At 41.1% G+C, this 13199-nt stretch overlaps 1 protein-coding gene across 1 annotated transcript; it reads right to left on the reverse strand.

The window, feature by feature from the left end:
• Window positions 1-953: 953 nt before the first annotated feature.
• Window positions 954-12457, reverse strand: LOC144727693 (uncharacterized). The gene is made up of 19 exons (XM_078606717.1): window positions 12347-12457; window positions 11955-12179; window positions 11741-11857; window positions 6071-6295; window positions 5815-5931; window positions 5424-5648; window positions 5200-5316; window positions 4804-5028; window positions 4588-4704; window positions 4197-4421; window positions 3973-4089; window positions 3577-3801; window positions 3360-3476; window positions 2969-3193; window positions 2745-2861; window positions 2352-2576; window positions 2121-2240; window positions 1922-1989; window positions 954-1764 (listed from the first exon to the last, which is right to left on the reverse strand). Exons 1-19 carry the CDS (start codon window positions 12408-12410, stop codon window positions 1696-1698), a joined length of 2940 nt encoding a protein of 979 aa, XP_078462843.1. The 5' UTR covers window positions 12411-12457; the 3' UTR covers window positions 954-1695.
• Between the last annotated feature and the right edge of the window lie 742 nt (window positions 12458-13199).

The raw sequence follows: 13199 nt of genomic DNA on the forward strand, positions 1-13199 counted from the left end.
AGAGCTTCCTCTCGTGGAGGCCCCTTCTGTCAGCAATGCCTTTAGCAAGCAACTGCAGGGCTGCACCTTTTACTTTTGTTTTCATAGCCGCCAACCCAGAGAGAGTTGTATAGACCCGTGTGGTGATGGACTCAGCAATGAATTTAGGGAATTTATTTAAAATATTTGGCAATAAGTAAATGTTATATTACATTTTATTCCTGGAATATTCCAAATTAAACCTAAAACATTATTTTTTATTTGACCAGATAAAGCCCACGAAGCTATATAGCTCTTTTCCAGCAGTGACCTGGTCATAAATGATAGTTAAACGAAGTAGTTTATCACGTGGAAATTCATAGCAAATCAAATACTTTAAATCAATGTTTCTAAATGTGGAGGGAAAAACCAGAGTACCTGGAGAAAAATCCACACGACCATGCCGAGAATATTCCAACTATAGATGTACAGGCATCAGGGTCAGGATCGAACCCACGACCTCCTGTATACCAGACAAGGTAGTTAAAATCTCGGCACCGAGATGTTAACATTGTAAAATCATAAAATAATTTGACAGAATAAAGAATGATGTAAATGTATAACATTCCTTCCGTTTTTCATTTCAAGTATTTTTGCGTGCTTTTAATCTGCATTCTAGCCTTCATTTTGAATAGTTCCAAAATGTTTAATTCCATTACATTTACAGAAAATGCCAGCTTGGATAGTTTTGCTTATTAGTCGAATTTGAGCCATGAACGTAACCTTAATTTAAAGCAGAGCGAATTTACTTACTATAATCATAATTTGCCTAAACATTACCTAACCTGTTGACATTGGATTTATAGATTGATCAATCATGAATACATTTGTATGAAAACAAATATTTGATAAATGCTTTAGAATTTCACAATTTTGTAACAGTAACATTTACTTAAAAACACACACACACACCCACCATAAACAGGTGTGCTGAATATTTTGTAAACATTTAGGATTTTATTTTCTCCCAAAATATTCCATGAGCATTCAAACTTATCCGTATAATAAAACAAGAGTTAAAATGCCCTTAATTATATTTGCAATCATCAAAGTACAAAGCTAAAATGTATAGAAACCTAGATAATCTGATATATATTTTTCGAAGGTAGTGTTGTTGCGCAAGTGTTGAGTTTTTTTGTATATTGTGCTTGTGCACCACGCTAATGCAGTATCAGCAAATACTTGATTAATCTGAGGCATAATTCGAGAAATTTAACTCGTATTGGATGCAATATATCCCTATGGCTCCCACACATCGTAATAATAAAAAAGCGATAAAATATTTACGAAGTTTTTTAATTCAACAAAATCCAATAGAATTTTTGCTGCAAGTATTAACACGCGTAAAATATTATGATGGTTACGTGTGGTCTTGTCACACATGTGTAGACAACACAAAACAACGTAGTCAAAAAACAAAAAAGAGAAAGACAACTTAAATAAAAGCCCTTCCCATTTAAGACCTACATTTCGTATGGAATAACAAGTGCATATGATTAAGCAGTGTGTGATTGCTGTTTGTGTACATGGCGGTGTGTGTGTGATGCTCTCAAAAGTATGGGAAAATAATGTGTTACAAAAAAGATTCCATATTGTGAAGAGTTTACTATTTAAGAAAACTAGTAGTAGTAGTAGTTTTCTGGTGTAGAAACTATACGTTTACATTTTAAGACATGTTTAGGGAAGTTGCTTATATTTTGTCTTCACATTCTGCTGTGGAAATAATTTCTTCATATATATTTGTATCTGTCATTTAGGAGGAGAAAAACAACCACATTCAATAATAATAACAACAACAATGTACAACACAGTTAAGTAAAAGGTTTCCATTATTGCCCACCATTTATAATAAATAGGTGAAAAACATTTGTTTTATTGTCTACAAGATAAGTCAGCTTCTCACCTCATTCTCCATTTGATTGATGCTCAGAGATGGATCAAAATCCAACTTTACTCTAAAATTATACTTTGCTGTAATACACGAAGGACGAAACAGTGTTAATGTAAATGTCAATGTACACCAACATTTACTCACAGTGGCAGGTAACAAAACACAAAATAAGAATTATTTTCACAAAGACTGAGAGGATACACTGGCTTACCTGGTCTGCATAAAAATAAAGCTTCATCCGAGCCATCTACACAGTCCACGTCACCATCACAAACAAGAGAAAGCGGAACGCATCCACTGTGTTTGCACTGGAAGTCCCCATCAACACAGGCTGCAAGGCACACATTACCACACTATTGGTGAGTTTTAATTGACACTTGGTCAATGTGATTATCAAAGGTTTGGTAGCTCAAAAATGAAAATGCTGAGCTAAGCCACTCACTGCAGTTGCCCTCATCTGAGTAATCCCCACAGTCGTTGACTCCATCACAGAAGCTCTCCTTCGCCAGGCAGGTCCCATTGCCACAAGACAGTTGCAGCTCTGGGAGGCAATGGCAGCTGGGAGTCTCATCGCTCTGGTCTGCACAGTCGGCCTCTCCATTGCAGTAAAACCTCCCAGAGATGCATTGCTTCTTGTCAGCACAGCGGAAATCACGCACTGCACACTCTGAGTTGTCACATGATAGACGACTATTGGTGTTAGTTTTTTAATGAGAAAACCTTTCATACATTTACTTTGTTGGGAAAAATACGAGAGGTGTGTCTTTTGAGGACCATGGGGAAGCATCATTTACGTAAAAAATATACATGAAAGCAAAATCGGGATGAAAGTTACCGATATCACAACCAATTTCATCAGATCCATCACTGCAGTCCATTTCTCCATCACAAACAAACATCGAGTCCACACACAGCCTGCTGCTCTTGCACGTGAATTGGCTTGGAGAACAAGCTGCAAGACAAAAGCACGTGTAAATATTGATTGTAAGCAATGGTTCAATGAAGAAGTACACATTATTCAATTACATTGTTTCGTATTTTGATAGACATTTCACTCACTGCAATTGGCCTCATCTGAGTAGTCCCCACAGTCATTGACTCCATCACAGAAGCTCTCCTTTGCCAGGCAGGTCCCATTTCCACAAGGCATTTGCAGCTCTGGGAGGCAATGGCAGCTGGGAGTCTCATCGCTCTGGTCTGCACAGTCGGCCTCTCCATTGCAATTAAACCATCCAGGTATGCATTGCTTCTTGCTAGCACAGCGGAACTCATGCACTGCACACTCTGAATTGTCACAAATACAAGTTAATGGGTGTTTATTTTTACTTTTAATGTCCATCTATATACTTTTCTGGTGGTACTCAGAGCTACGTTTCTTTAGGATGAACATAAACACGTTTCATTTTAATATATTCATTCTAAGTAGAAAAACAATCGATGTTAAAGTTACCGATATCACAGCCAATTTCATCTGATCCATCAATGCAGTCCGTTTCTCCATCACAAACAAACATTGAGTCCACGCACAGCCTGCTGCTCCTGCATGTGAACTGAATTGATGAACAAGCTGCAAGGAAAATGAGAAGCAATTATTAAACAATAGTTTTTGTAGCACGACTCATTTAAGTGATATACATTGTTTTCAATTGGAAAGACATTAAACTCACTGCAGTTGGCCTCATCTGAGTAGTCCCCACAGTCGTTGACTCCATCACAGAAGCTCTCCTTTGCCAGGCAGGTCCCATTGCCACAAGGCAGCTGTTGGTCTGTGTGGCACTGGCAGTTTGGAGTCTCATCGCTCTTGTCCATGCAGTCCGGCTCCCCATTGCAGTAAAACCGCCCAGAGATGCATTGCCTCTTGTTAGCACAGCGGAACTCATTCACTGCACACTCTGGGTTGTCACATGATAGACAACTATTGGTGTTAGTTTTTTACTTCGAAAACCTTTCATGTATTAATTTTGTTGGGAGTAATATGAGTTGTGTCTTTAAAGGACCATAATGAAGCATCATTTAAAAAAATTACGACAGTTAGAAAAAGTACATTCGTGATGAAAAGGTACCTATATCACAGCCAATTTCATCAGATCCATCACTGCAGTCCGTTTCTCCATCACAAACAAACATCAAGTCCACACACAGCCTGCTGCTCCTGCACGTGAATTGGCTTGGAGAGCAAGCTGCAAGACAAAAGCACGTGTAAATATTGATTGTAAGCAATGGTTCAATAAAGAAGTACACATTATTCATATACATTGTTTCGTATTTTGATAGACATTTCACTCACTGCAATTGGCCTCATCTGAGTAGTCCCCACAGTCATTGACTCCATCACAGAAGCTTTCCTTTGCCAGGCAGGTCCCATTTCCACAAGGCATTTGCAGCTCTGGGAGGCAATGGCAGCTGGGAGTCTCATCGCTCTGGTCTGCACAGTCGGCCTCTCCATTGCAATTAAACCATCCAGGTATGCATTGCTTCTTGCTAGCACAGCGGAACTCATGCACTGCACACTCTGAATTGTCACAAATACAAGTTAATGGGTGTTTATTTTTGCTTTTAATGTCCATCTATATACTTTTCTGGTGGTACTCAGAGCTACGTTTCTTTAGGATGAACATAAACACGTTTCATTTTAATATATTCATTCTAAGTAGAAAAACAATCGATGTTAAAGTTACCGATATCACAGCCAATTTCATCTGATCCATCAATGCAGTCCGTTTCTCCATCACAAACAAACATTGAGTCCACGCACAGCCTGCTGCTCCTGCATGTGAACTGAATTGATGAACAAGCTGCAAGGAAAATGAGAAGCAATTATTAAACAATAGTTTTGTAGCACGACTCATTTAAGTGATATACATTGTTTTCAATTGGAAAGACATTAAACTCACTGCAGTTGGCCTCATCTGAGTAGTCCCCACAGTCGTTGACTCCATCACAGAAGCTCTCCTTTGCCAGGCAGGTCCCATTGCCACAAGGCAGCTGTTGGTCTGTGTGGCACTGGCAGTTTGGAGTCTCATCGCTCTTGTCCATGCAGTCCGGCTCCCCATTGCAGTAAAACCGCCCAGAGATGCATTGCCTCTTGTTAGCACAGCGGAACTCATTCACTGCACACTCTGGGTTGTCACATGATAGACAACTATTGGTGTTAGTTTTTTACTTCGAAAACCTTTCATGTATTAATTTTGTTGGGAGTAATATAAGTTGTGTCTTTAAAGGACCATAATGAAGCATCATTTAAAAAAATTACGACAGTTAGAAAGAGTACATTCGTGATGAAAAGGTACCTATATCACAGTCAATTTCATCAGATCCATCACTGCAGTCCGTTTCTCCATCACAAACAAACATCGAGTCCACACACAGCCTGCTGCTCTTGCACGTGAATTGGCTTGGAGAACAAGCTGCAAGACAAAAGCACGTGTAAATATTGATTGTAAGCAATGGTTCAATAAAGAAGTACACATTATTCATATACATTGTTTCGTATTTTGATAGACATTTCACTCACTGCAATTGGCCTCATCTGAGTAGTCCCCACAGTCATTGACTCCATCACAGAAGCTTTCCTTTGCCAGGCAGGTCCCATTTCCACAAGGCATTTGCAGCTCTGGGAGGCAATGGCAGCTGGGAGTCTCATCGCTCTGGTCTGCACAGTCGGCCTCTCCATTGCAATTAAACCATCCAGGTATGCATTGCTTCTTGCTAGCACAGCGGAACTCATGTACTGCACACTCTGAATTGTCACAAATACAAGTTAATGGGTGTTTATTTTTGCTTTTAATGTCCATCTATATACTTTTCTGGTGGTACTCAGAGCTACGTTTCTTTAGGATGAACATAAACACGTTTCATTTTAATATATTCATTCTAAGTAGAAAAACAATCGATGTTAAAGTTACCGATATCACAGCCAATTTCATCTGATCCATCAATGCAGTCCGTTTCTCCATCACAAACAAACATCGAGTCCACGCACAGCCTGCTGCTCCTGCATGTGAACTGAATTGGTGAACAAGCTGCAAGGAAAATGAGAAGCAATTATTAAACAATAGTTTTTGTAGCACGACTCATTTAAGTGATATACATTGTTTTCAATTGGAAAGACATTACACAAGTGATATACATTGTTTTCAATTTGAAAGACATTACACTCACTGCAGTTGGCCTCATCTGAGTAGTCCCCACAGTCATTGACTCCATCACAGAAGCTCTCCTTTGCAAGGCAGGTCCCATTGCCACAAGGCAGCTGTTGGTCTGTGTGGCACTGGCAGTTCGGAGTCTCATCGCTCATGTCCATGCAGTCCGGCTCTCCATTGCAGTAAAACCGCCCAGAGATGCATTGCTTCTTGTTAGCACAACGGAACTCATTCACTGCACACTCTGGGTTGTCAGAAATTAAAAAGTTGGTGTTTGTTTTCGACTTTGAATGCCCATTTATTTACTTTGCTGGTGGTATTAGGAGCTGTGTCTCTTTATGATGAGGATAATTCACTGTGTGTGAGTGAGCTGTGTGCGTGAGCTGTGTGTGTGAGTGAGTGAAAGTGAGCTGTGTGTTTGAGTGTTAGTTAATCGTGCACATGACACAGCCTGAGTGAGGCCTAGTTAATAATGCACATGGCGCAGCCTGAGTGAGGCCTAGTTAATTGCGCACGTGGCGCAGCCTGAGTGAGGCCTAGTTAATCGCTCACGTGGCGCAGCCCGAGGCCTCGTTAATATGCCGGCTGTAGCCTCCAGCGAAACGTCGGCTACACGCTTACACACACACATGGAACACGTGTAGGCAAAAACAGAGACAAATATCCACCGTATCGCCTTAACAGACTGCAGGTTGTGAGTGTTAATCGCGCACATGGCGCGCCTGAGTGAGGCCTAGTTAATAGTGCACATGGCGTAGCCTGAGTGAGGCCTAGTTAATTGTGCACATGACACAGCCTGAGTGAAGCCTAGTTAATCGTGCACCTGGCGCAGCCTGAGTGAGGCCTCGCTAATATGCCGGCTGTAGCCTCCAGCGAAACGTCGGCTACAGTCGTACACACACACATGGAACACGTGTAGGCAAAAACACAAATATCCACCGTATCGCCTTAACAGACTGCAGGTTCCAAATGCTGTTAGCGAGCACCTATAAAGGCCGTGACAGCGCACGAGGGGTGGGTGGCCAACACCACGCCTGGCCGCCTTTGTCTCCCCAGAGGTGATGTTTACTACACGTCGCCTGGTTAGCTGTGTTCCTGCCAAGGCAACATTGCCACGGTCGTACATGTGTGACGAGTGCAGCAAGACGTTTTCTCGCGCTCGGCCTACAAGTATATATTTTAGTTTTTCGCTTCTGTGTTAAACTGTGTGTAACCCTGATATTTTAAAGGTGGCAATTCTCTTGCTGTGTATCCTACTGCTGTCCCTCCCAGCCATATCTAGTGCCACACTCAACTCTACAAATGGCTACCTGCGTTACTTCGCGTCCATACTTATTGCTAAATTTGCCACTACACCTGCTAATGAAACAGCTTATAGGCACTTCTACACTCCATCATTGTATCCTTTTAAACCCTATCTTTGTCCCATAACTTCACCAGCACTCCTTCCAAACTTCATTCTGCTCTTAAAAATATCACCATCTGCGAGCTACTGCTATTCGTCCAAGGTTCGCCGCTTTTCATCCTTTCACAGAAAATACCTGTGCAAACTATTAATTCTACTTTTCTTATTTTTGGGAGGTATTGAGCTTCATCCTGGCCCAAATGTAAAGAACTGGTATAATTAGATTTTTCTGGCAGAAAAGGTGTCGGTGTTCTACACATCAACATCAGAGGGCTTGTGATTAAATTAAGTCAACTAAAACTAGTGGCAAATCTGGACCCAGACATTTTTTGCCTAACAGAAAGATTTCTCACTCCGGCCGTCAATGACTTGCAGATTACGATTGACAACTACAACCTTTTTTCTGCTTGACCGAGGATCTAAAGGAGGTGGAGTTGCCATCTATGTTTGTAATACTATTGCATGTTCACCAGCTCACTCCTTGTTTAAAAAATGTAGCTTTGACGGTCTGGCTCTTAGAATAACTCTCCCAATAATCAACAGATATTGGTAGTGTGCTGCTATAGACCGCCTAGTGGGAAGGATGTTGAAGCTGCGTCTGCACTGAGAGAGCTTCTTGGGGGCCTCCCTAAAGGTGAAATAGTGTTAGTCGGTGATCTAAATTGGAATTGGCTAAACCCGCCGGCCGTGGCCACAAATTTTGCAGATTAATTTAACCTCTTTCAATTAATAAATGTCCCCACAAGACCCAACCTAAAAAATCCAGGACATTCATCTCTGCTTGACGTCCTATTGACGAATGCCCCTCACAATTTTGCACTGACTGGTGTTCTGGGTAATAACCGTAGTGATCATTCCTTCATATTTAGGGTGAGATCATCAGCCAGACCCAAAGCGCCCCCCCCCCCCCTAAATTGGTTGAGAAGCACTTCATGAGACACTTCAGCTCTCAGGCATTTACTAATAATGTGCTTCACTCGGATATTGACAAGGTCTGTGATATCCCCAACCTGACTACGGCTTGGGAGACCTTCAGGTACACGTTTCTCCAAATTATTGACAAACATGCTCCGTTGGTTAGATTTAAAACTAAAGGCAACTGCCCACCATGGTTTAATCCTTTGATTACTAATCTCATGAAAACTAGGGACAAGGCTTGGGCATGTGCTCAGAAAAGTAATTTGGTCAATGACTGGCTAGAATACAGGATTTTAAGGAATAGATGTGTAAAAACAATACGGCATGCAAAAAATGCCTACTTTTCCTCCACTCTCCTGGAATCAAATGGAAATGCCAGGATCTTCTGGAAAACAATCAAATGTATCGAAAAGGCATCCAAAACAGATCATCTGCCCGTTGAGCTTAACCGAAACGGGGAATATTTTTCAGAGCCCAAAAAAATAGTTGACAATTTTAACCTTCATTTTTCTGAAGCTGGAAACCTTTTTGATAATGTATTGGGAGTCACCCCTGCCCATGCAAATTCCTACACCCCTGTCCAAACATTGAACGAATTTAGTTTCCAGCCAATCCACGAAAGTAATGTTCTGAAACAACTGTCTGACCTCAAAGGGTCCTCCTCTAGCGGAGCAGATAGTATTCCCGTCTTTGCTCTGCTAACTGTTGGTCACCTAATATACAAACCTATAGCCCATATTTTTTACCTGTCCATCAAAGAAGCATCATTACCTCTAGAATGGAAACATTCCTATGTTCGTCCACTTTACAAAGGGGGCCCTAAGATGATCCAAATAACTACCGACCTATCTCAATTTTGTCCCCGTTGATGAAAAATTTTGAAAAATTATTGAACTACCAAATTAGCAGTTTCCTGTCCGACAACAATCTATTACATCCTAAACAATCTGGGTTCCGAAAAAAATACAGCACCACATCTGCTGCATTAGACTCTCTGAATCACATTTACAGTAGCCTTGATAATAAGCAGTACTGCGCCAGTCTTTTTCTTGACTTGTCCAAAGCCTTTGATACAGTCGACCACAACACCCCGCTTAGTAAACTAAGTTGCCTCGGTTTCTCCAAACACGCAGTAGAATGGTTAAAAATATTTCCTCTTTTCTCACACCCAAACTGTAGTCACAGATGGTTGAAGGTCAAACAGTTTTAAGATAACAAAAGGGGTTCCACAGGGTTCCATCCTCGGCCCCCTCTTGTTCTCTCTTTATGTCAATGACTTGGGCACTGACCTGGATCATTCCAGGGTAAATATTTTTGCAGATCACACAATACTGATTACTGCTGGCTGCTCTCCGGATGACGTGATTGCTAAGCTCCAGGGTAATTTCAACAAACTACATCAGCTCTTAAACTAGTCCTGAATACCTCCAAAACCAAGGTGCTATGCTTCTCACCAGGACTAAAGCAGGAAGTTATTTTTCCCCATTACATTCCTTAAATAATTATCAAATAGAGCAAGTCAAGATATATAAGTATCTTGGGGTCATCCTGTATTTAAAACTGAAATTTGAAGATCACATTGATTATATTGGTAAAAAGACAAAAATAAAAATTGGTTTTCTGTATCGATACAAGCACTGCTTTCCCCCCTATGTTCCGTTTGGAATTGATAAAAGCTACCATACTGCCTCTACTTGATTACTGTGACATCGTATACAAATCAGCCCTAAGCACTTTACTGAGGAAGCTTGACTCAATTTATCACTCGGCCTTAAGATTTGCATTGAACTGCCCATATAGGACTCACCACTGTGTTCTCTACATTGGGTCAAACTTAACATCTCTTAATGTTCGACGGCTTGTGCACCAGATCTTATTTATTCACGATGTACTTACAAAAAAATCCGCAGACTACCTGCTGGATCTCCTCTCTGTTTCGAAGAACAAATGTGACCTAAGGTCTTCGCTCACTAACCAGCTTCACATTCCTTATTGCCGTACAAATACTGGAGGAAGGGCCTTGGCTATTGAGGCCCCCAGGGTCTGGAATGCAATTGCCAATAAACTGCAACTTGAATCACTACCTATGAGATCTTCACTCAAAACTGCTCTAGAGGAGTTGTACACCCCTTGTTGCCACTGCTATTCAGTGGCCTAAAATCAAATGTTTTCGTTCCGGATGACCGCTGCAACATATGATCTTGTGTTTTGATTTAGTGTGCTGATCTTTAAAGGTGCATTTGAAATTTTTTTTATACTCCTATTCAGTGGCGGCTCCTGCAAAATCTCTCAGGGGGGGCAAATGTCTGGATGATTGATAAGGATAAGGTCCACCCATGAAATGGATAAATTAACAGCTTAAGCATGTAAAGGCAACTTCACTTCTTTAATATTAATGAAAAATAAAGTGACTCTTACCATACATCTTGTTTGTTTCTATACTCACTATTAAAACAAACCACTTAAGTTTATTTTATTAAAGATTCCACTAGGTGGCGACAAATTATATTGTTGGATGAAACGTGCTTACGTATGATGACGTAAGCACGTATGATGACGTAAGCACGTTAGGGCGAGCCCTCCCGGAAGCCATAGAGAATGCATTGCAGCGCCCCCGTTCGAAAAAAAACATATTTGAATGTAAGTCTATGGGACCACTCGGGGCGATTCTCAGCTGGAGGGAAATCGCCCAAAAAGAGGCGGTACTCCACAGAACGTAGCATGACGCTGATTGGACTGTATTCAGAGGCACAGTGACGGCTAGCGTGACTCTGTGGTTGAATGACATTGGTGGTGCGTCGCCCAATCGCCCTAATGAAGAAACCGCCGCTGCTCCTATTGATGCTACTGCTGTTGTGGAGTGGCTCATGCAACCAGCTATGGCTACAGGGTTTGGTGGTACATGTTGCTTATGTCGTTTATTGTGAAATTTCGGTCACAGTACCTATGATCACTGTTACATTGCTTAGGGCTTTATTTTGGTGATTTCGAAAAGTTTTTCGGTTTGGCCACGTTTGTTTGTTGTATTACGGAGTTAGAATGATGGCTTTAATCTAAGATGTCTTGTGGTTGTTTGACTTGCATCCCACTGGGATTATTGCACAGCGTTGGTGTATGGTGTTTTTTTTTCTGGAAGACTTAGCAGTTTTTTCCTGGATTTTTCTGTTTGCGCATAGTCACTTTAAGATGATTTCTTGTTCATGTTTTAGTTTTTTTGTTTGTTGCGGTTGCACCCGATTCAAGAGCCGAATGGTTCACAGGGCTATACCAAATACATGAAACTGAAAAAATATGAAATGATATGAAATACAATTTTCATTTTAATATATTTATAATGATGATAAAAAAAATCAACATGAAGGTTACCGATATCGCAGCCAATTTCATCTGATCCATCACTGCAGTCCGTTTCTCCATCACAAACAAACATTGAGTCCACGCACAGCCTGCTGCTCCTACATGTGAACTGAATTGGTGAACAAGCTGCACAGAAAATGACAATCAATTATTCATGAATAGTTCATGTAATACGACTTATTTAATTGTTCATTTTTTTCAATGGGAAAGACATTAAACTCACTGCAGATGGCCTCATCTGAGTAGTCTCCACAGTCGTTGACTCCATCACAGAAGCTCTCCTTTGCCAGGCAGGTCCCATTGCCACAAGGCAGCTGTTGGTCTGCGTGGCACTTGCAGTTCGGAGTCTCATCGCTCTTGTCCATGCAGTCCGGCTCCCCATTGCAGTAAAACCGCCCAGAGATGCATTGCTTCTTGTTAGCACAAAGGAACTCATTCACTGCACACTCTGGATTGTCACATCATAGACAACTATTGGTGTTTGTTACTTCTAACACCTTTCATATATTTATTTTGTTGGGAGTAATATGAGGCGCGTAGTTAAATGACCATGATGAAGCATCATTTTCAAAAAATTTACAACAGTAATAAAAGCACACTCGTGATGAAACATACCTATATCACAGCCAATTTCATCAGATCCATCACTGCAGTCCGTTTCTCCATCACAAACAAACATTGAGTCCACGCACAGCCTGCTGCTCCTGCATGTGAACTGAATTGGTGAACAAGCTGCACAGAAAATGACAATCAATTATTCATGAATTGTTTATGTAATACGACTTATTTAATTGTTCATTGTTTTCAATGGGAAAGACATTAAACTCACTGCAGTTGGCCTCATCTGAGTAGTCTCCACAGTCGTTGACTCCATCACAGAAGCTCTCCTTTGCCAGGCAGGTCCCATTGCCACAAGGCAGCTGTTGGTCTGCGTGGCACTTGCAGTTCGGAGTCTCATCGCTCTTGTCCATGCAGTCCGGCTCCCCATTGCAGTAAAACCGCCCAGAGATGCATTGCTTCTTGTTAGCACAAAGGAACTCATTCACTGCACACTCTGGATTGTCACATCATAGACAACTATTGGTGTTTGTTACTTCTAACACCTTTCATATATTTATTTTGTTGGGAGTAATATGAGGCGTGTCGTTAAATGACCATGATGAAGCATCATTTTCAAAAAAATTACAACAGTAATAAAAGCACACTCATGATGAAACGTACCTATATCACAGCCAATTTCATCAGATCCATCACTGCAGTCCGTTTCTCCATCACAAACAAACATCAAGTCCACACACAGCCTGCTGCTCCTGCACGTGAATTGGCTTGGAGAGCAAGCTGCAAGACAAAAGCACGTGTAAATATTGATTGTAAGCAATGGTTCAATAAAGAAGTACACATTATTCATATACATTGTTTCGTATTTTGATAGATATTTCACTCACTGCAATTTGACTCATCTGAGTAG

This window comes from Lampetra planeri, chromosome 26 (genome assembly GCF_965212315.1).
Source record: "Lampetra planeri chromosome 26, kcLamPlan1.2.h2, whole genome shotgun sequence".
Classification (NCBI taxonomy): Eukaryota; Metazoa; Chordata; class Hyperoartia; order Petromyzontiformes; family Petromyzontidae; genus Lampetra; species Lampetra planeri.